Genomic DNA, 27356 nt, shown 5'->3' with positions numbered 1-27356 from the left:
ATTGTTATGATCTTTGGGTTTTGATCCTGATCTGGGATTTTTAAATGATAAGATTTTATAAAGAAAAAAATTCAACTGTGAAATATGGAAAAGGAGATTTAAAAGTTTATTGTAAGCTTATGTAAAGGATTATGTAAAAATCTGTGGACCTGAGAGTGCTTCCTGGGGTGAAGTGAGTCATTGTTCCTGAGATTGTGTTCCTCAGTTTAACAGCCTTCTTTCATGGTAGTTAGGAATAATGTAATTACATCTATTTTACTGATTGTGAAACTGCTTCAACTTCCCGTGGGCTTATGCAGCCTGTGAGAGGCATAGAAGCATAGTCTCATCTTTTAACAGTTTGAATTGTAACATTATATAAAGGAAAAGTACTAATATTACTATATTGCCTTGTAAGTATCAGGCTATATTTTTGAGGCAGTTTAAATCTTTGGAATCAAAGGAGGTACCAAAGAAAAGTAGGGCTTGCTAAGGGATGGGGTAGGTGAACAGTGGGGTCATAACAAGGCTAAGTAGAAGGTCAAGTTAAGGCTGTTTGTGAGAAGATAATTTAACAATTAACTTTTGGATATTTTGTTCTCTCTTGCAGGAAGCAGTTGGCTATCTTGGCTGATCTAGTGAAAGATTTACCACTGGAGTTTGACTTCCTCTTTTCACAGTCTCAAGCAGAAGTGATCTCTGGGAAGCAGGAAGGTACGGGGCCTTGAGGGGCATACTGCTTCACCTCCCAGCCAACCATGACAGAGTCTCTCTAATGGGTGTTTACGATTACTTTATATATCTGATTTTTATTTTTCTGACAATTTTTTGATTCTGCTATCTGGTTTATTAGATTATTTGCATATTATATATGGTATCTGCTTTAGAATGCTGCTTCTAGAAGTCATAAATTTATATCTGTTTTTAACTTTGTGCTAAGGACTATATTTATAAGGATGTATTAGTATTTAATGGCTATTCCAAATGGATCTTTGGCTATCTAATTGTAGTTTTGAAAACATACCTACATCTAGGGATTGTACTGAGTTTGCCAAATTCAAGTGTAGAGCAAATTATTAAATAGAGTTAGAGGAAACTAATTTCTGGGACTGATCAGGGTGAGTTACTTTTTTTGTTGTTGGCTCTCCCTTTATTGCATTTGTTATGCAGTATTGATGCTTTCCTAAAAACCTACTCTACTGGGTTTGTAGTTTTGGGGTAGAGTTGAATTCATGAAATGTGGCCTGTATGATGATTTATATTTTCATTTCTTGAAAAAGATCTTTTATGCCTTCTAGTTGCAGTCTACATAAGGGAAAAGATTTGCCTTTTTCAATTTCAACATTGCATTTTTCAGCCTTAAAACTTTGATTTGGTTCTTTTTATGTTCTGTTTCTTCATTGATACTTTCTCTCTTTCCATTCATTATAAGACTGATTTTACTTCTTGATTATGTAGCTGCCTTAATATCTTTGTCTGATAATTCTAACATCTCTGTCATATCAGGGTTGGCATCTTTGGACCATCTTTTTCCTTATGAGTTGAGATTTTCTTAGTTCTTTCTGGAAATTTTGAATATTACATTATGAGACTCTATTGTTTCAATCATAGGAAAATATTGATGTTTGTTTGTTTGTTTGTTTGTTTGTTTGTTTGTTTCAGCAGACAGTTGACCTGGTTTGGTTCAGGCCTCAAGTTCTGACCTTCTATGGGCTATGATTCTATTGGTTCATTTTCAAAGCCATTGCATTGCTATTGGATTTGTCCCATGCGTGTGCCAGGTGTTGGTCAATCTGGAACCTGGGCATAGCCCATACAAATTGGTTGTCTAGTCCCTAGACCTCAGTTCTCAAAACCTTAGATATATTGTTTAAGAGTCAGATCCATGCATGTGTAGCTTAGAGGTGAGGCCGGGAATTCATACACCACTTCATTTTCTCCTCTCCATGATCTCCACAGCACTTTCTGGTTCCTCAGGGCTCACTTTCATGGTCCTCTAGTCAGAAAGCTAAAGTTTTCATTTGTCCACTCTGCCATGCATTCCCATTATTGTGACAGCATCCAGGGCCAAGTGGAGGACAGAAGAGGGGAAAACAAGCAATAGAGATTTGCTGCAACTCTTGAAGCTATAGCTCCTCTGGTCAGAAAGAAGGATTCACATTCCTCAGCGTTTTAGGAAACTGCCCAACATTCACCTCTGCTGCTAAAAGATTGCCTGGGAGAGAACAGACTAAAGAAAAAAAAAGCAATGGATTTCCTCCCTCTCCTTAAACTTTGGAGTTCCTTTTCATGCTCCTTGGAACAGAAAGCAAGGGCTTAAAGTTCTTTCCACACCTGGTGTATACTTTCATCTTTCAGTCAAGCTGCTTCTGAGTCTAGGCCAGGTGATATAAGAGGGGAAAAAATGGAAAGCTCATGGCTGGTTTGGTGGTTCTTTAAATTCTGATCTCTGTCCTTGTGTGTATACTAATTTTTACTTTCAGAGTTCTCAGAAAGCTGCCCCCTGCGTTCCATCCAGACTTCAGAGTTGCATTCAGTAGGGAGGCTGACTCAATCTTGTCCAGAACCAGAACTCCAAGATTTACTTTGTTTAACCTTTGTTTCTAAACAGTAATTCCTATTCATTGTAGGAAATTTAGAAAATGCAAATCGTTTTAAAAGGAAAAACATCACAAGATAAAAGATTTTAAATTCATGCACTGAGAGTGTAGACTAAAATACTATTAGCACTTTTTTCCCCAAGAAAAGCAGAGTAAGAGCAGCCCTGCAGAGAGAGAGGTGTTTACATGGTGTAGCAGTAGAGAATTAAGCAAGGGCTTTTGTATTTCCCTCTTAGGGGTTTATGCATGGATTGGAATCAACTTTGTTTTGGGAAGATTCGACCATGAGGATGGTGAGTAATGTTTTTTTATGAAGTTCTTAGTTAAGGGCTGAAGGTTTAAGCCAGCAGTAGCATGTAAATGCTGATGTTGAGTTGTTGTTTTTTTCTTTTTCTTTGGTATGTGCCCCTAGCGGAAGCCGAACCCAGGACTCTCTGGTCCGCAGGCCGATGTGCCAACCACTGAGCCAAACCGGCCAGGGCTTGAGTTGTTTTTATTTTTAAAACTTTAAGTTGCAAAACAAATTTAAAAAACCAGTAACTTAAGTTGCTTCATTTTCCAGTGTAATTTGCTTTTATTTCTTTTTAACTTTTTAATGTGGAAAGTTTCAAACTATCACAAGAATAAATAATAAAATGAACTTCTATGAATCTGTTACCCAGACTCAACACTAACATTTTGCCATTTTTTTAGTACCTACATTCCCTCCACATAACACAAGTTTGTTTTTCTGTTGGATTTTCTTTTTAGAACAATAAACACCTTTTTGTTTGTTTGTTTGTTAATCCTCACATGAGGATATTTTTCCATTGATTTTTTTTTTTGGTAGAGTGGAAGAGAGGTGGGGGGTAGAGAGAGAGAGAGAAACATCAATGAGAGAGAGAGACATTAATTAATTGCCTCCCATATGACCCCAACCAGGATCAGGGATTGAAATTGCATCCCAGGCATGTGCCCTTGACCAGAAATCAAACCTGAGACCCTTTGGTCCGCAGGCCAATGCTCTAACTGCTGAGCCAAACTGGCCAGGCTTAGAACAATGAACACCTTTATTACATGAGCTAAGATAGGAGGGAGGAGGATGTATATGCCTTCCTGGGCCTTTTTTAAAATCCTAACCTGAGCCCTGGCTGGTTTGGCTCAGCGGTTAGAGCATCGGCCTGCAGACCAGAGAGTCCTGGGTTCAGTTCCCACTAAGGGCACGTACCTCAGTTGCAGTTTGTCCTTGGCCCCAGTTGGGATCGTGTGGGTGGCAGCTACTCGATGTGTCTCTCTCACATTGATGTTTCTCTCTCTGTCTTCCCTCCATCTCCCTCCTGCTCTATCTGAAGATAAATACAAAAATGTTCTCCAGTGAGGATAAATAAATAAATAAATAAATAAATCCTCACCTGAGGATGTTTTTTATTGGTTTTAGAGAGAAAGGAAGGGAGACAGAAAGAAACATCAATAGGTTGTCTCCCTTACATGCCCTGACTAGGGATTAAACCCTCAACGTAGGTATGTGCCCTGACGGGGAATCAAACTGGCAACCTTTTGATATATGGGATGATGCTCCAAACATCTGAAGCACTCAGCCAGGGCTGCCTTTCTGGACCTTGATTTTCCTCAGAACTGCAGCTCCGTGCCCTGCAGCACGTGACCGTCTGCTCGGCCACAGGGGTCTGGTCTGGAAGCGAGGCATGCAAGCAGCTCGCCCAGCCAGAACTGCTTCTCTGATGCTGCTGATTTGGGCATTCTTTTTCCTTTCAAAATATTTCTTCTGAATTTTCTCTGATCATTTTTTGTTTAAAGTCGTTTCTTCCTCAAGAGTCACCGTGGCCCCCTTCTTGCAGCCCAGGAGGACAGAACTTAGTGGGACTAACACCACTGTCGGTACCACGTGCTATCAGTGCAGTTCTTTACTCGGGCGTGGTGTGTACCAGTTCATCCTTAGATGCATTGTAGACAATATCAATACTCCTTGTTTTACGCACACAACACTCCGAACTCCAGAGGGTGTTGCCCACGTCCAACCTCAGGCACAGTACTTCTATTTGTTTTAATCCTCACCCGAGGACATTCTTCCTCCATTTTTTTATTCAAATAGAGTGGGAGGGAGAGAGAGGAAGAGAGAGAGAAACATCGACGTGAAAGGGACACATCAAGTGGCTGCCACCCGCACGACCACCAGGGTCAGGGACAAACTGCACCTGAGGTATGCGCCCTTAGTGGGAACCGAACCTGGGTCTCTCTGGACCACAGGCTGATGCTCTAACCGCAGAGCCAAACCGGCCAGGGCGCACAGTACTTCTTGTTGCCTCCCTGTAAGCCAGCAGTTCTCAACCTGTGGGTCACGACCCCTTTGGGAGTTGAACGACCCTTTCACAGGGATCGCCTAAGACCATCGGAAAACACATATTTCTGATGGCGATTCATAACAGTAGCAAAATTACAGTTATGAAGTAGCAACGAAAATAATTTTATGTTTGGGGGTCACCACAACATGAGGAACTGTATTAAAGGGCTGCAGCATTAGGAAGGTTGAAAACCACTGCAGTGTAAGCGGACTGTGTGAGTGCAGCAGGGGCCAGTCTTATTGCTGCAGCAGGATGTCCCAGCTCTTATTTTTGCTTTTTGTGGTGGGGCTTTCTCTAGCCCCAGTGCTGCAGCACTTGTGCCAGTTGTCCCAAGAGGTGCCCATGGTTTGGCACTGGCTGGAAAGAGTTTTCCTACTGGATTTTTTTTTTAATCCTCACCTGAGGATATTTTTTCCATTTATCTTTAAATAAAGTGGAGGGGAGGGAGGGAGAAAGAGAGAGAGAGAGAAACCTCGATGTGAGAGAGACACATTGACTGGTCGTCTCCCACACGACCCCGAGCAGGGCCAGGGATAAACCACAACTGAGGTACGTGCCCTTGGCTAGAATCGAACCCGTGACTCTTCGGTCTGTGCACCGATGCTCTAACCACTGATGCAAACCGGCCAGGGCTCCTGTGGGATTTTTAAGAGCAAACTCCAGATATATCATTTTACCTTTATGTACAGATAAGTTTCTAAAACAAAACAAAAATATATCCACAATACCATTTTTTAAATTTAACAAAATTAACAATTTCTAATATGTAATATCCATCTAATATGCAAATAGAGACTTCCCTGATTGTCTCAAGAATATTTATTTGTATCTGTCTTCTTTAAATCAGAATCTGAACAAGGATCACAAACTTTGATTGAGCCGTCTCTTTTAATCTGTAACAGTTAACCTTTCTCCCATCTCTTTTTTTCAAATCACTCATTAAAAAACAAACAAACTAGCCCAGCTAGTGTGGCTCAGTGGTTGAGTATCAACCCATGCACCAAGAGGTTGCCAGTTCGATTCCTGGTCAGGGCACATGCGGAGATTGTGGGTCCAATCCCCAGTGGGGGGCATGCAGGAGGCGGCCAATCGATGTTCTTGCTCATCGATGTTTCCATCTCTCTCCTCCCTTCCTCCCTCTCTAAAATCAATGAAGAAATAATAATAATAATAATAATAATAATAATAATAATAACTAGTTGCTTGATAGAATGAATTTGCCATGTTCTAAATTTGTTTGACTGCATCTTCTTGGGGTCTTTAACACGTTTCTCATCCCCTTATAAACTAGAGATTAGATATATAAGCTTTATTAGACTCAGGTTCAATTCTTTACACAAGAATAAAGCATAGATGGTGCTAAATGTTTCTCACTACATTACATCAGGAGTCTGGTTGTCCCACTTGAAGCCGTGTTAAGACTGATCAGGTATCCATGGTTCAGGTATTGTCAGTCTGAGCTACTCTGTTATAAAAATTCCCCATTCACTTTTTACATAATGGTTTAGTAGCTGCTGTGATCAGTTATTTAGATCTGTTTTTTCACTGGAAGTTGCAAAATGATGATTTTGCTAATTCTTTCATTCCTTCTGCATTTTTTTTTTTTATCCTCACCCGAGGACATTTTTCCATTTTTTTGTTCAGAGGAAAAGAGAGAGAGAGAGAGAAACATCGACGTGAAAGGGACACATCAAGTGGCTGCCACCCACACGACCCAACCAGGACCAGGGACAAACTGCAACTGAGGTACATGCCCTTATTGGGAACCAAATCCGGGTCTCTCGGGACCGCAGGCCAAAGCTCTAACCGCTGAGCCAAACCGGCCAGGGCTCCTTCTGCATTTAACAGCTGGAGTTTTTTTTTTCAATATTATTATGATGAACTTGTGAATTTTAATGTAGTTGATGCATTACAGTCCATCACATCACTATTTTTTTTTGATGCTCAAATTTTGCCATCATTGATGAATAAGAGCACCTTTAGATAGACTCTTGTATCCTTTTCATATGATTTCAATAGCCATATTTCATGTACTGTTTGGCACACCAGGGTATTCCATGCCCCTCTTCTATTTTTTTATCCTAGACCTGATATCAGCCAGTTTTTAAAAAAGGAACCCTGTTTTCTTTTAGTGGAAAATTATATTTAGAGGCTGTAGTCAAAATACCAGGGGTGCTTATTGCTCCTGGGTTATCACTGCTTTCAGGAAATATATAGGAAATATGTATTTTTTGAAAGAGAAAAGTAAATCATGAGTTTATTATGATATCGTCAACTCATATTTAAGGTTATAAGGTTATTGTTAAATTTCTTTTTTATAGTGGTTTTTTTTTTTTTTGCTATATTGATTTTTGAGAGAAAGGAAAGGAGAAGGAAAGAGAGAGATAGAAACATCGATGAGAGAGAACATTGATTGGCCGCCTCCTGCATGCCTCCCACTGGGGATTGGGCCCACAACCTGGGCATGTGCCCTGACCAGGAATCGAACTGGTGACCTCTTGGTGCGTGGGTCGATGCTCAACCACTGAGCCACACTGGCAGGGCTAATTTTATAGTTTTATCCCTTTTCTTTTGTGCTGAATATTTGTTCCTAAAGATATTAACATAAATATTTGTTTTATTCCATAATATATGTTTAATGGTTTTAAAATAATATCAATGATATTATCCATAAGACTACTAGAATGTACTTTAAGATGTTTATTTGTTTCTTTTGTCATTAAGAGACATTCTACAAGGGATATATTATCAAAATATCATGTGTTAAGTCACTTGAAATTATTTTCTGTGTAATATACAGTTGATACAGTTAAATTAATTTCTTTCAGTTTTTTGAGGGATTGCTGGTTTGTTTGTTTTTTTCCTTTTTGACTTAATTTTGGTTTTAGATTGCTAGACCCCTTCTGTTCCCTTGTTTATTTCAGAATCAGATGCTGAAGCTCCCCAGGAATTTGCAGCAGGGCGCAGAAGAACAGTAGGAATTCTGGATATGGGAGGAGCCTCTCTCCAAATTGCTTATGAAGTTCCTACCTCAACCTCTGTCCTTCCTCCAAAACAGGTATTTTACCTTTTAGGAAAAGTTGCTATTTGTTCAGATACTTGCTAGCTTGTGTTATCTCTCTGAGCCTTAGTTTCCTCATATGTAGAAAGGGAGGAGTAATAGCATGTACTTCATAAAGTTATACTTCCATGTGTGTAAAGCACTAAACAAACTGCCAAGCATATAATAAATGTTTAGTACATTTTAGCAGTTATAACTATACTGCCTATCTCCTAGAGTTGCCCGAGAATTAAACATGATAATACATATAAATCCCAGAGCACATGGTTGAGGTTTGGTCCCTGGCCCTGGTCAGGGTTGTGAGGGAGGCAGCCAATCTATGTGTTTCTCTCTCATCGATGTTTCTGTCTCTCTCCTTCCCTTTCTCCCTCCCAATCTAACTGAAGATAAATGGGGAAATGTCCTCAGGTGAGGATTAAAAAAAAAAAGTATTCTTTTTTTCTTACCAATGATTTTATTCTTACAGTATCCCTTACCTGAATATAAAGAGTGTAAAAACTTTGAGGGAGAAATTTTATCATAGAAAGGATTAAAAAAAATATACAGACACTTGTGAGCAGCTATTACATGCAGGGAATGATGTTACACAGACCCCAGAAGCTTGTACTCTGTCAGTGGAGACAGCCTGTGATAACAGGCAAACCATGACAGTGCTGTAATCTGATGTAAACCAGGGTTTCTTGTCCTTGGCACTATTGCCATATCGGGCTGGATAATTTTTAGTTGTGGAGGGCTGTCCTGTGCATCATATGATGTTTAGCAGCATCCCTGGCTTCTACCAGATGCTAGTAATAGCCCTACCCCCAACTCCCAGTTTTGGCAGTCAAAAATATCTCCATATACTGCCAAATGTCCCTTGGGATTACAATATCACCCTGTTGAGAACCACTGGTCTAAACAAAGCTGTGGCAATGTGGGAATTGGCAGGGTTATCTCCATTTGCAAGGCTTGAATGGGAGTCATGCCAGCTTCATGAAAGGTAAGGCCTTTACCTGGGCCTTGGGTAATGATAGGTTTTTGCATGGTGGTGGTTGAAGGAAAGCCATCTGCATGGAGGGAATAAAACGCACAAAGGCACAGAATAAGCAAAGAGCCCAGAATGTCCAGGGAATGGTGATTAGCCTGTTGCATTCTAGGATTTTCAACTGACCCATGAAGAGTCTTGGGGTCCATGCTAGGGGATTTGGCTTTTATATCTACAGATAGTGGGGAATCAGTAAAGGTTTATGAGTAGGGCATTCATATGGGTCTCAGGTTCATCATCTATGAAATAAACCCTGACGGTCCTTCCCAGCTCTGAATTTTGTTACTGTGTTAATTGTGTGGCGTGATCCAGTAAATCTGTTTTTTAGGAAAGTAATTTTGGTGTTAGGAGAAAGAAACGTAGGTCAGAGAACCTTGGGTGAGAAGTGATAAAGGGCTAAACTAGACAATGTAAGTGGAAATTGAAGGGAGGGGACAGACTTGGGATATTTAGGAGTGAAAAACCAATGTAATGTTGTGGCGTGGGTCGGGCAGGGATGGATGGCCAATGATTCTGAGGACCCAGCTCTGAGAACTAACTGACAAGGTGAGGAACCCAGTCACTGAGACCACAGGGAAAGGGCTAGGGTTGATGCTAAGCAAATCAGGATGTCTGGGTGGTTTGGATGAGAACATCTTTCTGGTTTTTAGCTGAAGTCCTACAACCAATGAATATAAATTTTGGGTATGTTGAGTTTGAAATATCTGATGAACACGTGTACAGATATCCCGCAAGACTTGGACATGTGGGTTTGGTGATCTGCCAAGAAGTCTGTGCTAGGGGTGGAGGTTTTGGGAACTAGGTTGTGAGACATTTTAGTTTATATTTGTTAATATGTATTCAACAGATAAAATGAAGGCATGGTTCTGATATGAAGGGATAAGTGACAGGTGGCACTGGGCCTTAACATCTTAAACAAATGCCTTTTTTGTGTCTGTGAAGATTTAGAATTCATCACCACATAGAAATATACTCACAAACAACAAATTGTTGTACATGTAACAATATAATGGATCTCAAAGATGGATCTTAGTGCTTGATAAAAAAAGAAAGAACAATGGAACATAACACAATAGCACTTTTGAAAACTTAAATAATCTTAAATGTCTAATGTATTTTTTTGTACAATTCACAAAATTGTGCAGATTCAAAATTATGCAACCACCACTGTCGAATTCCAGAATTTCATCACCCTCAAAAGAAACTTCATATTCTCAGTCAGAGAAAGAGAGAGAGAGAGAGAGAGAAAGATCGATCGATCCCCTTTTCATTGGAGGTGCAATAGAATTGAACTTTCCTAATTCCAAATCTGTCAGAGGGAACATTAGGACTTCTTTTTTTTTATCCTCACCCGAGGACATTTTTCCATTTTTTGTTCAGGTAGAGTGGGAGGGAGAGAGAGGAACAGAGAGAGAGAGAGAGAAACATCGACGTGAAAGGAACACATAGAGTGGCTGCCACCCGCACAACCGACCAGGGCCGGGGACAAACTGCAACCGAGGTACATGCCCTTAGCGGGAACCAAACCCGGGTCTCTCAGGACCGCAGGCCGACGCTCTAACCGCTGAGCCAAACCGGCCAGGGCAGGACTTCTTGAATAGTTTTAGAAAAGGCTATGGAATAGGTCTCATGATTATCTTCCAAACTCCTTACATTTATTTTTATCAAAGGACTTTTTGTCTAATTATAAAAATAATGCATTCCCATTTTGGAGAATTGGAAAATGAGAAAAGTACATGCAAGGAAATGACAACATTTGTAATGATTCTACCTTCTGTATAACTATAAATTGTTTTAGCCTCTAACTGGGTATTTAGCCTCTGATTTGTTCTTTTGTGTACGGTCTTGTCTTTTTTTTTAATCCTCACCTGAGGACATTTTTGCATTTATCTTCAGATAGAGTGGGAGGGAGAAAGGAAGGAAGAGAGAGAGAGAAACATCAATGCAAGAGAGACACATTGAGTGGTTGCCACCCACATGACCCCAACCGGGGCTGGGGACAAACTGCAACCAAGGCACGTGCCCTTAGTGGGAGCTGAACCCGGGTCTCTCCGGTCTGTGGGCCAACGCTCTAACCACTGAGAAAACCAGCCAGGGCCAGTCTTGTCCTTTTATGTTTTTTTTAAAATAAAGCTATGAGGATGAAAGAATGCTACAGATATTTTAAAGAGTAGTTACAACAAATGAAGCCTGGTGTATTACCAGTGTCATAGTTTTCTAGAAATCAGCCTAAACTAAAATTTCCTTTTTTTGGTCTTTACATTGTATTACAGGAAGAAGCTGCAAAGATCCTGCTGGCTGAATTCAACCTGGGTTGTGATGTGCAACACACTGAACATGTGTATAGGGTTTATGTCACCACCTTTCTGGGTTTTGGGGGCAACTTTGCTCGACAGCGCTATGAAGACCTTGTGCTGAATGAAACTCTTAACAAAAACAAGTACGTCTGACATGGGATCTGTGCTTTTGAAATAAAAGATTTTCAGGTTGCAGATATTAGAAATATTCATATTCTACTAAGATACATCCTTGCTTTCTCCTTCCTGACCAGCCCTGCCAGTGGGGTAGCACCTCGTAGAGACCTTCCATTACTTGATGTGGTTGAGAGTGCATTCTGATCTTTGTTAATAGGACTCATAAAAAAGTACAGCAGCTTACTGTGGTGACCTCTTGCTGTGTCTCACTTCAGACCTCCTGGGATTAAGTGAGATTAATTAAATTGTTAATTTTAAATGTGCAGTATAGTGTACATTATAGCAGGAACTTCTGCATGGAAGTACTCAAGACATATTTGTTGAATGAGAGTGGAGTTGGATTTTATGCAGGAGTTAGGTTCCATGGTGTGCTTAAAAGATAAAAAGAATGTGTAGTCAAAATTAACCTTTAAATTATTTTCTCGTTAATTCTAGACTCGCCAGTTTTTCATCTAGCATAGACCAGGTCACTGATTATTTTTATTTGAGTACCAGATAAAGTAGTTAGATCATAACGTACAAACAGTTGTGGGGTGTTTTTTTTTTAGCATTTAAAATTATTTTATCATTATGCACATTGAAGGAAAGCATAATAGATGGCAGTTCTTTCTACTGTACAGTTATTTACCCCGTTTGTTTAGCTAGAAGCACTAGTTTGAAACCATTTATAGAGGTACTGGTATGTCCCAGTTCTCTACAGCTCTCTATTATCTTATGTTGGAAGCATGTTAAAAAATATTGTCTCAGAAGTCTCTTCTGTTTTTGTAAGTAAGAGTTCAAGAAGTTTTTGGAGAATACTGTTATCCTGGATAATTGATAAATGCATTGAAACCAAGCAGTGTGTTTGAATTCTGAAAATACTTAAATCCATACAAATGTTGCTTGGGTATGGAGCTCAGTTCACTCCTGCTGGCACAATGACATCTGAACAATTATTATGAAAGTTTCACACCAGTTTTGTTTTGTTCCTTCTTAGTCAATGTGCTTCCTTTTCCATTTCTTCCTTTGTTGTTCTGCTGTTTTTTCTGTATCTTTTTTCTGTATCTGCTGTTTCTGTTGCCTCAGACCTTGCCAGGCTGCACTGTCTTCCCACGCATTGACATTTTCTTGCCAGATATCTAAGTTACCCAATTCAGAGAGTGATTATTCATCTTGGGTAGCTGCTAATCTGCTAGAGAAATCTGTGTTTCCTGAGGTGTCAAACTTACTGGTTCTCTCTTCTTGAAATGATTTTCTAAGTTTTTGTTATAGTTGGTGTCCCGTCCTTAGAATAGGTGCAGTGTGTCCAAGCATTTTGTTGTGGCCTCATTCCCCTTCCCTCCTTCAGTCTTCATGCTGGTGTGTGCATCCCCATCCCAGGGAGTCCGCCCTTCAGTGTCCATCTGTTTAGGAACTGATGCACAGTTAACTGCCGTTGGCAAAGTTAATTGATTTCCACTTCATGTTCATATTCGGAAAGATCTGCATATTAATCTCTTCAGGAATGAGAATCCTGTAGCTTGGCAAGTACAGACTTAAGGAACCAGAACTGTGTGATCGCTGTGCTGGGACCCAAACCTGCCCCTTCTCTCCCCAGTCAGAGCCAGGCATGTGCACCTCACTATTGCCAGCCCTGGACACAGTACCACTGCCATGGTCCTCTCCTCAGGAAACTCGCCAGCCCTCCCTCTTCACCTCCCCCCAGTTGTTATTTTATTTTTAATTTTTTTTTTATTTCTTTATTGATTTTAAAGAGAGAGGAAGGGAGAGGGAGAGAGAGATAGAAACATCGATAAGAGAGAACATTGACTGGCCGCCTCCTGCATGCCCCCCACTGGGGATTTGGCCCACAACCTGGGCATGTGCCCTGACTGGGAATTGAACCGGCGACCTCTTGGTGCATGGGTCAATGCTCAACCAGTGAGCCACACTGGCCAGGCCCCAGTTGTTATTTTAAACATTAGAACCACACTCAGCAGGGTGAGATCTTTGCACTTTTAAGAGGCAAGTGGGAATGAAGACCGGGTGGAGAGCTTTACTTTACACTGGGAAATGCACATGTGGACTAAAAGGTCAAAAAGAATTGATCACTGCCATATTTCTCTCTTTTTATTTATTTCTGTTTTGTTTTGTTTTGTTTGTTTTTTTTTTGCTAAATTTTATTTGCTTAAGTTAAATGTTCATGTAGCTCAGCTACATGGTACTACCCCATCCTTGTTTCTGGGGATGTCATGTAAAACATTAAAAGGTATCTGTGAAGCACATTCTTAGACCAAGTTTCTTCAACTGGGCATTTCTTGGAGTAGGTTGAGTACAGTAGTGATGTGTTTTGTTCTTGTTGCTGTGCTAGGTTGCTGGGACAGAAGACAGGTCTGAGTCCTGACAATCCATTTCTGGATCCTTGCCTGCCCGTGGGACTCACAGATGTGGTGGAGAGGAGCAGCCAGGTCCTGCATGTCCGAGGAAAAGGAGACTGGGCGACTTGTGGGGCAATGCTGAGTCCCCTGCTGGCTCGCTCCAGCACCAGCCAGGCCTCGCTGAATGGCATCTACCAGTCACCGATTGACTTCAACAACAGCGAGTTCTACGGTTTCTCCGAGTTTTTTTATTGTACGGAGGATGTGTTGCGCATCGGTGGCCGCTACCACGGGCCAACATTTGCCAAGGCTGCTCAGGTAAATTATTAATAAGAAAGATGATGCATGCACCAGTGGGTATTTATTGGATGCCTAACTCTGCTCCAGATGCAGTGCAAAGAGCTTTGCATGCATGGTTTCACTTGACTCGTTACAGGAGCCCTGTGAACCCTCATTTTACAGATGAGGAAGTATAGTATTTAGCAATGTTAAGGAACTCGCTAAGCTATGCTGTCTTCAATTAATTAAGCTTAGCTTCCCAGGGTGTCCTCTCGCCCAAAGTATCACCCAGGTCTAATATTGTTGTGGCAGCTAATAGTTTTTCCTCCAACTTACTAACAGTCTTGTTTCATATTTGTGGCCAAGTAGTGTCATCTTGAGGTATTTTTTCCCTTACTGAGTGTTCCCAGTTGTAATGTGCTTTTGGAGATCATGTCACACAGGTGGACAAGTCCATTGTCATTTTCTTGCTTTGAGCTATTAAAAAGTTGAAGTGGTGCCCTGGCCAGTTTGGCTCAGCAGTTGAGCGTTGGCCTGCGGACCAAAAGTCCCAGGTTCGGTTCCCGCTAGAGGCACGTACCACCAAAAAAAAAAAGAAAAAAAAGTTGAAGTGGTATAGGGTCACTCAGAATATTAGAAAGATGTGAAAATGTGCGATGATAGTGGAAGTATTCTTTAAATTTAAAATACAGAAGTATAAGACTATACTTTCAGGGATCATTTCTATAGTTTGTTAAAATACAGAAGTATACTTTAAATTTAAATTCACTTTGAGCATATATAAGATTTAAGCATCTTATAGGTTTAAATCATGAGTAACCTGGACAGGTGAAAGTTCAACTAGCTTTCTATGGTTCCTGCTTTAATTTAGATTCATCACTTTGAATTTTTGTGTATAGCTCTCTGATCTATGTCTTTTTTTTTAATCCTCACCCGAGGATATTTTTACATTGATTTTCAGATAGAGTGGGAGGGAGGGAGGGAGAAACAGACAGACAGAAACATCGATGTGAGAGAGAGACATTCATTGGTTGCCTCCTGCATGATCCCAACCAGGTCTGGAGATCTAATCACAACCGAGGTACGTGCCCTTGACCCGAATCGAACCCGAGACTCTTTGGTCTGCGGGCCAATGCTCTAACCGCTGAGCCAAACTGGCCAGGACTGATCTGTGTCTTTTATCAGAGAAACTTGCAGGAAGAATCTGTTCTGCCATATTTTCTATTCTTTCCTTGCTTTCTTATAATTCTCTAGGGTTCTCTTGGTAGAAGACTTCCAATAGAATAATATCTGCAGTATGTGTGCTGTTCTCTTCCCTAAAGGCAGTCCTTTAAAAATATTGAGGAAAACCTAGTTTGCATTTGCTCTTTCCTCTCCAGCCTCCAGGGATCCCCTCATATTCCTTTCCCAGCATCCAGGGCTCCCTAACTGTCTGGGGCCTGACTCTTTCTCTCATTAAAACTTCTTCAAATCCTGTTCACTTGAACACCAAAGGGCTCGAGTTACTGCTTTCCCAAGTTGGTAGTGGCTTAATATATTCTCTTTTCCAGGTAAAAGAGATGGTTTTATTCTCTTACTTTTTTTTTTTTTACTTTGATTCCTTTTTTTTTTTAGTGCAAGTTTTTTTTTTTTTTTTAATTATATTTTTGTTACAGATGTTTCTCCTTTTTACCCCATTGACACCCTCCTCCCCATCCCCCCCCCACCCCATCCCTGGCTTTGTTGTCCATGTCCATTGGTTATACGTACATGCATATAAGTTCTGAGGTTTATATCTTCCCTCCCCCCACCATCCCCTCTTCTGAGGGTTGTCAGTCTGTACCCTACTTCCATGTTTCTGGGTCTACTCTATTCTTCAGACTGTTATATTCATTATATTCCACAATTAAGTGAGATCACATGGTATTTGTCTTTTTCTGCTTGGCTTGTTATACTTAGGATAATACTTTCCAGGTCCCTCCATGTCGTCTCAAAGGATGAGAGATATTTCTTTCTTACAGCTGCATAGTACTCCATTGTGTATATGTACCACTGCTTTTTTATCCATTTGTCTACTGATGGACACTTGGGCAGTTTCCAGATCTTAGCTATTGTAAATAGTGCTGCTATGAACATGGGGGTACATATATTCTTTCTGATTGGTGTTTCAGGCTTCTTAGGGTATATTCTTAGAAGTGGGATCACTGGGTCAAATGGAAGTTCAATTTTTAATTTTTCGAGGTAGCACCATATTGTTTTCCATAGTGGCTGCACCAGTCTGCATTCCCACCAGCAGTGCACTAGAGTCCCCTTTTCTCCACACCCTCGCCAACACTTGTTGTTTGATGATTTGTTGATGGCGGCCATTCTGACAGGTGTGAGGTGATACCTCATTGTTGTTTTGATTTGCATCTCTCGGATGATTCGTGATGTTGAGCATTTCTTCATATGTCTCTTGGCATTTTGTATGTCCTATTTGGAGAGGTGTCCATTCAGCTCCTATGCCCATTTTTTAATTGGGTTTTGTCTTCCTTTTGTTGAGTTGTATGAGCACTCTCTATATATTGGAAATTAATCCCTTATCTGATACATCATTGGCAATGATGTTCTCCCATACAGTGGGTTGCCTTTCCATTTTGATGGTTGTTTCTTTTGCTGTGCAGAAGCTTTTTAGTTTGATGTAGTCCCATGTGTTCATTTTTTCCTTTGTTTCTGTTGCCTTAGGTGATGTATCAGTGAAAATTCTGCTGTGCATGATGTCCGAAATTTTGTTGCCTACATTTTCTTCTAGAATTTTTATGGATTCACGGGTTACATTTAAGTCTTTTATCCATTTTGAGTTTATTTTTGTGTATGGTGTAAGTTGATGGTCTAGTTTCATTATTTTGCATGTAGCTGTCCAGTTTTCCCAACACCATTTATTAAAGAGGCTGTCCTTACTCCACTGTATGCTCTTGCCGGCTGTGGCTATTTTAGTGTCTGTGTAGCCGCTTGGGAGTTTAACCCAAGGGCGCTGCTCACAGCTAAGGCTGCTGCTGTCTGTGGGCTCCCAGCCCCCCTCTCGCGCCTCCGCAATCCTACCAGGATCGAGTCAGTGTCCCTGGTTATATGATCCTCCCAAGCTGCTTTTCTATTGCTTTTTCCCGTTGATTTGTCTTTATTTTAGTTGTAATCCCAGTTTGGTCCTGGGAGATGGTCTGTGTGGCTTCCATTCACTCTGCTGCCATTTTGGAATTCTGTCTCACTTTGATTCTTATGTTATCTTCCCAGTGATCCCTTCCCTGGCCACCCTATCCAAAATTGCAGCCCTTCCCAATATTACTTATTTCCCTTTCCTGCTTCATTTTTCCTGTGAGCACTTAATGTCATTTAACACATTGACTATGTATATGTGTGCATGTATATTTAGTTATCATCTGTCTCTCTCTACTAGAAAGTAAGCTTCTAAGAAATGAAGAAAATTCTACAGAAATTTTTGTCTGTTGTATTTACTGCTGGATCTCTGGCACCTGGAATATAGTAGACATTCAGGAAATGTTAGTTTACTGAACAAACTAAAAGGTGATTCCTTTGGTGAGGCTTACCACATGGAGGTAGGCCAGGGCCAGGTTTTTGACCATTCTGTTCCATCTGCTGTACCTGCTCAGGTCAGTCCTTTAGAGTAGAGTGAGGCTCTCTTCGGATTCTGATGTTGATATTACTGGTCCTAACCGTACCTCTCTCTGAAGCCCAAGAAGCTTAGGAGTCATCTCAGGCTGGCTTTGTACTGGACTTGGAGGTGCTAGGAATAAAGAGGAGTGTTTCAGCCCACTCAAGTTACTCAGTAGCCCCAGTTCTGGGAATTGCATTGCACAGGGCTTGGCACAGTGTTCAGAGAATGAATATGCCATTTCTGACCTCCTGTGTCAACTAGTAGCCCACAGGCCACTTTAGAAATGGAACAGCTGTGACTATGGGGGAAGTTATACAGTTTGCCCCCAATTTCATGTTGTACCATTTCTCTGTGGTGGTTGCAGGATTACTGTGGTATGGCTTGGTCAGTACTAACTCAGAGATTCAAGAATGGCCTTTATTCATCACATGCAGATGAGCATCGACTCAAGTAAGTAACTTCTTTTACCCCTTAGATGTGGCCTTAAAATGAGATACAGTGTTATGAAGGAGAGTGAGCAAGCAATAGTACAGATTGGATTTTATGTTGAAGGATAATTTGACTATATCAGATTTTTTCTGAGCAATAGGGGCCAAAATAGCCTATTTTAATGAACCCAAAGGAAACCAGAGTTCTCTCTACATTTCATAAAATGATGGTTTGAAATAAAAAGTGGTGGTGTTTTTAAGAAAAACTTTTTATTAAAATATCAAATATGAATAAAAGTAGAAATAATTAACTTAAGCCCTCATATAACTATCACTCAGCTTCAACAAATATCAATATTTTGTCAGTTTGGTTCATCAGTCCTCCCATTTTATAAAGATTTTAGTTAAAAAATTTAAATACATAAACAAAAATAGTATAATGAACATCTTTGTACCTTTCATCCAGCTTCTCTACTAACAGTTATCAACTCCTGGCCAATCTCATTTTCACCCACAACTCCCTTACCATAATTGGGTCATGTCGAAGCAAATCTCAGACTTTATAATTACATATGTGGATATTTTAGCATGTTCCCTGAAGATAAGAACTCTTAAAGAAAAGAAAGAAAAAGAAAAGAAAAACATAGCCATATTAGTATTACTGCATAAAGGTGTTCTTCATAGCTGTGGTAATGTTATGATGAAGTAGACTCAAATTTGGCTCCCCCTAGAGGTGAGGAAGGTGAGCCAGGAGAGACAGACTATTGATATTCAGTGGGAGTATGCAAAGGAAAGTATTGAAATTCTTTTTCTTCCTCTTCTTTTTAAAAACATTTTTTTTAATTACTTATTTTTTATCACACAGATATCAGTGTTTTAAGTCGGCTTGGATGTATCAAGTCCTTCATGAAGGATTCCGCTTTCCCTATGACTACTCAAACCTGCGAACAGCCCAGCTGGTATATGACCGGGAGGTTCAGTGGACGCTGGGAGCCATTCTGTATAAAACACGATTCTTACCACTCAGGTAGGGTGAACTAAGCATCTTGAGCTCAGAAGATGTTAGTTAGTGCCTCAGAATAAGTTTCTTAAGTGATACCCCTAAAACAAACAAACAAACAAACTCCCTTTATTGCTACCAGGTGAACTGTTCTTACTAACCAGGCATGTTGAAACAGAAAGAAGGTTGAACATTGGGGGTCTGGAGTCTGTTCCTCAGCTTTGCAATTTCAGAAGTTCAGTTATATTTGTTGATCTACCACAAGTCAATCTTTAGGATTGAGTTCTCACTAACCACTTCCAAGATACTGACTGACAAACTAAAAAGTCATTCTTAAATTGCCCTGGAAAACATATCTGACTAGAGAACTGGGGTAGGCTGTCTGTACAGGGCCATCTCTCCTAATGAGTATTGCTACTCTAGAGATGGTACCATTGCCTTGAAGGCTTTTGGTGGGCCCCAAATTGAGCAAATGTCGTGAGATGCTCCTAGAGGGATATTTCATAAAATGATGGTAGCCTGATGTCTTGCTGTTGTGAACCATAAGCTCTTTGGGATCATCTTTAGGTATTCTTTCCCCTGGATTCTTTCTTTCTTTTTTTTGTATGTGCCCCTAGCGGGAACCGAACCTGGGACTCTCTGGTCTGCAGGCCGACGCTCCAACCGCTGAGCCAAACTGGCCAGGGCTCCCCTAGATTATTTCAAAACTAAAATGAATTCTTATTTTTGGTGCCTGTATTACTGAACTCAGTACTGTCAGAAGCCTTGCAGGTGATAGAAGTCATTTATGTGGGGAGCTGGAGAGTGTGTGCCCTCCCCAAAGGCTACTGTCATGCAGAAATGCTGTCCCAGCATTTGCCAGTTCTCATGTGGAAGGAGAAGCCAGGAGTCCATGTGTTTGTTATATGCAGTCTTTCAGTTTGGAGAGTCACATTTGAAAAACAAACACTGCAGATCAAACAAAACAAAAACCGATCTGGTATCTGGACCACCAGAGAATGGCTTCTATTTTAGACAGGCAGACCACTATATACTTAGCTTTACATGTCTCTTAATATTTGTCCAGATTACAATAGAATTGATCAGGTAATAGCTTTCTTTAGCCATAACCTAAATCCTCAAAAAGCATAGCAACTTTTTAGAAAGATTTAGAGCCCTGGTCGGTTTTGCTCAGTGGTTAGAGTGTCTGCCTGTGGACCAGAGAGTCCCGGGTTCAGTTCCCGCTAAGGGCACGTACCTCAGTTGCGGTTTATCCCCGGCCCTGGTTGGGGTCGTGTGGGTGGTGACCACTCAATGTGGCTCTCTCACATTGATGTTTCTCTCTCTCTTCCTCCCCTTCTCCCTCCCGCTCTACCTGAAGATAAATGCAAAAATGTCCTCAAGTGAGGATAAAAAATAAAAATAAATAAAAAGAGAAATACTCTGATTTCTAGATTGGGTTTAGGGCCACCCTATTCTTATTAGCACCATATTTACAAACTGCTATAGAGCAAAGTTAAAGGGCCACTGTTAAGACTAATGTTATAGATGCCCAGTCTTTCTTGTCTTACTGTTCATTGTTTTGGCTTCTGATTTTATCCCCGGGAGGGTGTAGGCCTGTGAGGCTTCCTCTTTAGGCTTCGAAAGGAAGGTACAGAAAGAATCACACAGCAGTCCTGGGGCTGGGGGCACAATTCAGCTTTGCTTGCTCAATGGAGCTGGTATTGTAGATGTTTGCATGGATGGAACAAATGGGCTAACGTCACTGGGCCTTAAAATCAGCATAAAGGTTTCTCTCTGAAACTAACATTCTTTTCACCTTCAAACTGTTCCCTAGGGATCTACGGCAGGAAGGTGTCCGACAGGCCCATAGTAGCTGGTTCCGTCTCTCCTTTGTCTACAACCACTATCTCTTCCTCGCCTGTATCCTGGTGGTGCTATTGGCCATTATCCTGTACCTTCTGCGGCTACGCCGAATTCACCATCGACAAACTCGAGCCTCAGCTCCACTGAACTTGCTGTGGATTGAAGAGGTGGTGCCCATGATCGGGGTACAGGTGGGGCCATGAGGTTGCACAAAGACTATGGAGCTCGAGTACCCCCGAGTTGCTGCTCATTGAATCCCACCACTGTCTTGTACTGGCTTCAGATGCTGCTTTGCCTGACCTTGTGGATATTTGGCCTTGGAATTTTTACTATATCTTCTTTAATTCCTTCTCAATCTCCAGGTCCTCTTATCTGAGAGAAGCTGTAATTTAGTCTGTGAAGAACTAAATAATGAGAGATTGGTGCTAACAAAGGTGACCAACCTTAGTCCAACTGAAGCAGCTCCTGCTCTTTTATCTAAGAGATCTGGTGTGTTCCTAGGTTCTAGACTTTTCTCCCCTTTTGCTAAAGCATGAAGTTTGGTATTAGGCACCCTGGGAGCCACGTTGAAACCAAACTTGGAACATCTGATACAAAGCCGAAGACATTCTAGAAAGTGCAGCAGCCCCTTCTTTCTCTGTAACAGAGATATCATTTATGTGGAGATCCACAACCTCTAGTAGGGATCCAAGATAATTCGCTGTTCAGTGGAACAGATATGAATTTCCAGGCAACCAAAATAACACAGATTCCTTGCTTTCTTGACAAAGAAGCCATTATGAGTGTGGTCCAAGGTCCCTGACATAGTGTTGCTGATGTTAGTATGTGATTTCAAAGGGTTAGAACCCCTTCTAAATGAATGGTCCATTGAAGATTTTGACTGAATCGTATCTGGTGTCCTGTATGACCAGGATAGAAAAACCTTCCATGTCTATGTGCCTCAGAGGCTGTTTGGGCATTAATTTTTCTTTTTGAGCCTTAAATATGCTTGTAGGATGGAGAAACTGTGATGAGGATTGGAGACCTGGGCTTGGTTTCAGGTCACTGTCCTCTAGGCCTATTTTAAAAGTTATTTTATTTTTTACTGAATTTATTGAGGTGACATTGGTTAATAAAATTATATAGATTTCAGGTGTACAATTATACATTATCTGTATACTGTATTGTGTGTTCACCACTCTATAAGTATCTTGGCCTATTTTTATGAGTCCATATACAGGAAGATTCAAAAGAGTTCCTTTATTCCACTGCAAAGATCAATATATAGTTTGGGAAGGGATGTATTTGGGTTGTTTTGAAAGAAGGAAAGAACAATACCAGGATACTGGGAAAAGGCAATAAAATCCAAGCTCTTACTTATTAATGTTCTTCTGAGAAATAGAAATTTTATCAATTTGGCTCTTGGAATATCTGAAAAGAAGCAAATTCTATACTTTGGGATAAATAGATAAATCCATTAACAAGCCACTTGGAAACTTGCAGAACTTTTGTAAAGAGATTGCTCAGTCACAAACCATTTCCGTTAATGAAGAGAGAGGAAAAGCCACAATCATCACATTGTCATGACCCTTCCATGACCCTTCGGGAGCTTTGCTCCTGCTCCACATTTAGCCTTTAAATTGCATGAGGATTTCTCATTCATCAGCTTCCACCCACAGAATCTTCTTCATATTTGTTCTTTCCTATATGTAGCCTTGAATGTCCTGCCCAGAATGTGCTCTCAGAATTGAAGCAGCTTTTCTTTTTTTTTTGTCATCTTTGATTTCCAAAATTAATGACTAAGGGAGACAGACCCTGACTTAAAGGAGAAAAAAAAAGTTAAATTCTTTTTTTCCCCCCTAATCCTGATCTGCTTTTATCAATTCCAAGAGAGAGGAAGGGAGAGAGAGAGAGAGAGAGAGATCGATGTGAGAGATGTCGAACAGCTACCTCCCGCACCCACCCCGACTGGGAATGGAGCCTGAAGCCTAGGTATGTGCTCGGACTGAGAGTGGATCCCGGAACCCCCTGGTGCACAGATGGCTCTCCGGCTAACTAAGCCACCTGGCCAGGGCTGAAGTGAAATTCTTTTTTTTTTTTTTTTTTAATCCTCACCTGAGGACACTTTTCCATTTTTTAAACAGACAGAGTGGGAGGGAGAGAGAGGAAGGGAGAGAGAGTGAGAAACATCGACGTGAAGGGACACATCGAGTGGCTGCCACCCACACGACCAACCAGGGCCGGGGACAAACTGCAACCGAAGTACGTGCCCTTAGCGGGAACCGAACCCGGGTCTCTCCGGACCACAGGCCGACGCTCTAACCGCTGAGCCAAACTGGCCAGGGCAGAAGTGAAATTCTTAAAATATAAATTTTATATTGAGCAGAAGGAAATTAAATATTTCATAAAACAGAGAAAGAAATCAAGATTTTCCTAGAAATAAACAGGAAAAGAGTATACTGACTCTCAGTTGGTAGATGAAAAGATCACAAGTCTTGAATTATCTCCAAATTAGGTACTAATGAGTCTAGCAAAGTGTCATAGTTTCCTTTGGAAATTTTTTTTTTTTAGGATTTATATTACAGCAATTTCCATTCATTTTAAGACTTCTAAATTGCCTTGATTTCCTTTGACTTCTTATTTTTCTGTCACTGTGAGTGAGCCCTCGCCTTATGAATGCTGCCTATAAATAATGTTAAAATATGTTTTTGCTAGCCATTGCCTACTCAGGTAACTTTTTTCCCTCGCCTTGGTTTCCAAATACTATTTATAATTTTCTTGGAGATCGAGTCAGTGATTTAGTAAAAAACTACCTAATAGTTAGCTAACAGTGATCCCTTTCGTGTCCTAAAATGAAGTTGAAGCAGTGAGGAGGTGGTGATTAGTCCAATTTGAAAGCTCTTGTGAAATTATTCTTCATCCTGGTTATAATAATAATAACTAGCATTTGTTGAACACTTATTATGTACCTGACACTCTGTTAAGAATTTTATATAGCCCTGGCCGGTTTGGCTCAGCGGTTGGAGCGTTGGCTTGCAGACCAGAGAGTCCTGGGTTCGGTTCCCGCTAGGGGCACATACCAAAAAAAAAAAAAAAAAAAGATTTTATATATATTATTCAATCATTAGGATGTCCTTGCTGATTGATATTACTGTGCTCTTTTTACAGTTGGGAAACTCAGGATACCTATGTTTATCATTTATTTTACTGTAAATGTATTTCATATTCTTAATTTATTTTAATTATTCTTTGATTTTTGTTTAGTGTGCTATATCCTGTATATTATTTAATTGGATCTAGGCTTGTCTCTATTACCGTGAGTAAAACTTCTCAGAGTTCCATACTATAAAAATGAGGACAAATTTTTATCACACCCCTTAGGAAAACAGAATAGATGCTCTTAGTATTGGTCTCTGTATTTCTCCCATTGCTCCCAATGATCTTAAATGAAATTTTGTTAGCTAGAAACAAAAGCCATTTATTCCTTGCTGAGAGGCAATTATATATATTGCTTTCTCTTAATGAAATATTCTTGTTTATGGTCGGTCTGTCTTGCCTTTAACCCTCTTTTAGCCCTCAGTTTCTAAAGATTTTAAAAGGTTTCTTTTCTTTTTGTATTTCTGCATTTTGAATGGTTCTCCTGTGAATATAAGTATGGTTTCGTATAATTCACATTCCATTGGTTCCTTTGAATCCCACAAACCATTGTTTCTGATAATAGCAACAATGAACCTGAATTGTTTTATCATCACTGAGGTCACAAATGTCAGAATCAGTCAGTGGCTTAGAGGGATGATGCTTTATTAGTCTTATGATGGCACAACCATTGCTTTTCTCTGAATTCTTGTCACTAGAACATAAGGAAAATGTGTGTAATATCCAATTACATGGCATTACATTCACTTAAGTTGCAGTTAATTCTAAGTGAAATTATACAATCTTTCTCTCTGTACCTTAGCTCCTTATATTGATTTTCCTTGGTCAAGGAAATTTTAATCACTTTCCACTAGCCTTGTATTTGTTCTTCTAATGTCATGCAAAATATTTTGACTCTCCCCTCCTCAGCCTAAGAGCTTCCTAAATAGAGGCCCCCATCCCTATTCTCATAGTTTTGTGTTTTGCTTTTTGTCAGGAGTGAAAAACAGGTGGGTGGTATGATTTAGGGGAAAGAACATCAGACTTGGATTCTAGTCCTGGCTTTGTCATTAACTAGCTTTGGTACTCCAGGCAAGTGACTTGCCCTCTCTGGTTCATTTCTCATCTGTAAAACAGAGTGGCTAGACAAGACGATCTGAGGTTAGTTCCAAAGGGAGAACCACTGGCCTCAGGCAGTAAAGGCAGGAGAGAAGGTAGAAAAATGATAAGGTTTCAGGAAGGGGATTTTGGTCTTTGGTCAAGAAGACCAGGCTACTCTAAAGAGCCAATGATCATTTCATACTTTATCCATTACCCCTGACATTCCCTAATGGGAATGGAGAATCCAATAGCCATCGTCATATGTACATTTCAGAACATGACATTTAAAAAGGGATTTGAGACGTCTTCTGGTTAACTCCTTGGTTTTTATGATGAAACTGAGTCCCACAGTAATAGTAATATGTGCTATTACTACTAGTAGTTCTAGTGATAGCTACCATGAAATGCTCATTGACAAAATCTTCCTGCAACATTGTGTATTTCAAAAGAATCCATTCTTTATAATACAGCTGACTGCAACTAACCATGCCCCATCTTTGTAACTGCTTCTGATAGTCATTTGTGGTTGCTTTGCTCTTATTTAGGAACAGGAATACTTTGCTAGAAACAGTACCAAGTGTTCACTACATCTATTCTAGCTTCTGTATTTAATACTTTTAAATTTTAGATGTCTTTTAAACAGTTTGCTTAATTTTGTACAATTTTCTTAAGCATAGCATCCAAGCAATTCATTTGATGGTTACAATCTAAATTATTTAAGGTATAAACGCCTATTAGATCTACCTCATTAAGGAACTTGGTAGTATTTCTTGGGCAGTTTCCAGACTTCCTTACAGAAACAGGGCTATTTCTCTTTGCCATCTTTAAACTTCTTTTCAAACTACTTCAGAACTAGTATCTAATTTCCCTTTTTGCTGTGCTATATGATGTAACTTCCGTGGGATTAAGAGTCAAGGTAGAAAGAAGCAGCAGTGGATGTTTCATATTCTCCCAAAGTAGTCTCTTCAGTTATGTTAGTTTCAGTCCTGCCACTAGGGCCATATGCTCTCTCCAGCTTGTGAGGATTTCTGTTAAAAAATGACTTTAATAGAATTCCCTTGTATTATTGCCCAAGTGTTTCCTCTGCTCTAATATTTGTTATTTCTCAGTACTTTTTATTGGCAGGACAGAGGAGAAATGTATCTGTTGACCATTTTGTTTCTCTGGAAGTCTGAGCAATAAAGAGATCCTTTTATTTGTAAAGATGAATTACTACTCATACTATAAGGGCTTTCTATTTTTAAAATGTATTCAATCACTGCTTGCCATTTTTTTAAAAAACCCAAAGTTGAAAATAATTTGAATCACAGGATGTTTATAGCCATGTGTGTGTGATTCAGGCCAGCCTGAAGACATGTCTGCTCCTGAACCTTTTCTTTTCAAGTAGTGCAGCCATGGGTCCACCCTCTGGTGACCTGCCACTCCTTCTTCACTACCACTCCACTCCGGTGTAAGCTAGCCCTGTGCCTTCCTGAGCAGCCCCTCCTGCAGAGCACCTGCCAGAGTTTGGCCGTGAAGATTACTGGTACTGAAGGCTCTGCCTTTCATTAGTTTCAAAGTCTTGCTCTACAAGCAAGGATCCTAAATACTTTGATTTGTGGTATTTGTCATTATGTTGAGTTTGAACTTTTAATTCTACAATTCCTTTTTAGTCGACACCGTGAAGTATATGTCTTGTCTCCTTTACTGTTTCTGCCTTGAGCAATGGACTCTGCATGTTAAAAGGCATCTTTATCTTATCCACAACAGACATTCCCCTTCTCGCTTTAAAAAAGCAAAGGCTGCCTGAATTGCATCACTTATGGGGGTTACTAAGATTGTATGTTTTTCTATGCTTCGGCAAAAAATAATTTTGCTGAACAGTTCTTAAAATCCTCACTGATAAATACTGTCAAATCATTGTAGAGCAAAATGAGCAGAGGGGGGGCATTCTCCCTTATACCGGAACATGAGTATGTGTGTTACCTATGCTGACGTGTGACCACCATTCACTCCAGGACCAGAAGGAAGGAGTGCTGCAGATAAACTTATTACCCTACTAGGATCATCAGTTTTGGTCTTTGCAACCAGCATGACTTTAAGGCAGTAGCTAATCGTTACCCTTGCCATATGGACAGCATTTGTCACTGTTAAGTTAAAGACAAA

The 27356-nt window shown here is 40.3% G+C and overlaps 1 protein-coding gene and 1 pseudogene across 2 annotated transcripts in view; one reads left to right on the top strand and one right to left on the bottom strand.

Moving 5' to 3' along the window:
• ENTPD7 (ectonucleoside triphosphate diphosphohydrolase 7) overlaps nucleotides 1-22093 on the top strand; it is a 44764-nt gene extending 22671 nt beyond the window's left edge. The window contains exons 6-13 of one of the 2 annotated variants that reach the window (XM_036265676.1): nucleotides 590-693; nucleotides 2816-2872; nucleotides 7843-7976; nucleotides 11277-11443; nucleotides 13807-14131; nucleotides 18088-18173; nucleotides 19017-19178; nucleotides 20968-22093. In XM_036265676.1, coding sequence (XP_036121569.1) covers nucleotides 590-693; nucleotides 2816-2872; nucleotides 7843-7976; nucleotides 11277-11443; nucleotides 13807-14131; nucleotides 18088-18173; nucleotides 19017-19178; nucleotides 20968-21199 — 1267 coding nt within the window. In that variant the 3' untranslated portion in view covers nucleotides 21200-22093. The remainder of the gene's footprint in view (nucleotides 1-589; nucleotides 694-2815; nucleotides 2873-7842; nucleotides 7977-11276; nucleotides 11444-13806; nucleotides 14132-18087; nucleotides 18174-19016; nucleotides 19179-20967) is intronic. The other variant, XM_036265677.1, reaches the window with a different exon arrangement.
• LOC118632629 lies at nucleotides 12413-13516 on the bottom strand (annotated as a pseudogene).
• Nucleotides 22094-27356: the final 5263 nt, after the last annotated feature.

This window comes from Molossus molossus, unplaced genomic scaffold (genome assembly GCF_014108415.1).
Source record: "Molossus molossus isolate mMolMol1 unplaced genomic scaffold, mMolMol1.p scaffold_m16_p_17, whole genome shotgun sequence".
In the NCBI taxonomy this organism is placed as follows: domain Eukaryota; kingdom Metazoa; phylum Chordata; class Mammalia; order Chiroptera; family Molossidae; genus Molossus; species Molossus molossus.
Note: the sequence above shows the minus strand (reverse complement) of the source record. Positions and strands in the feature narration are given on the sequence as shown.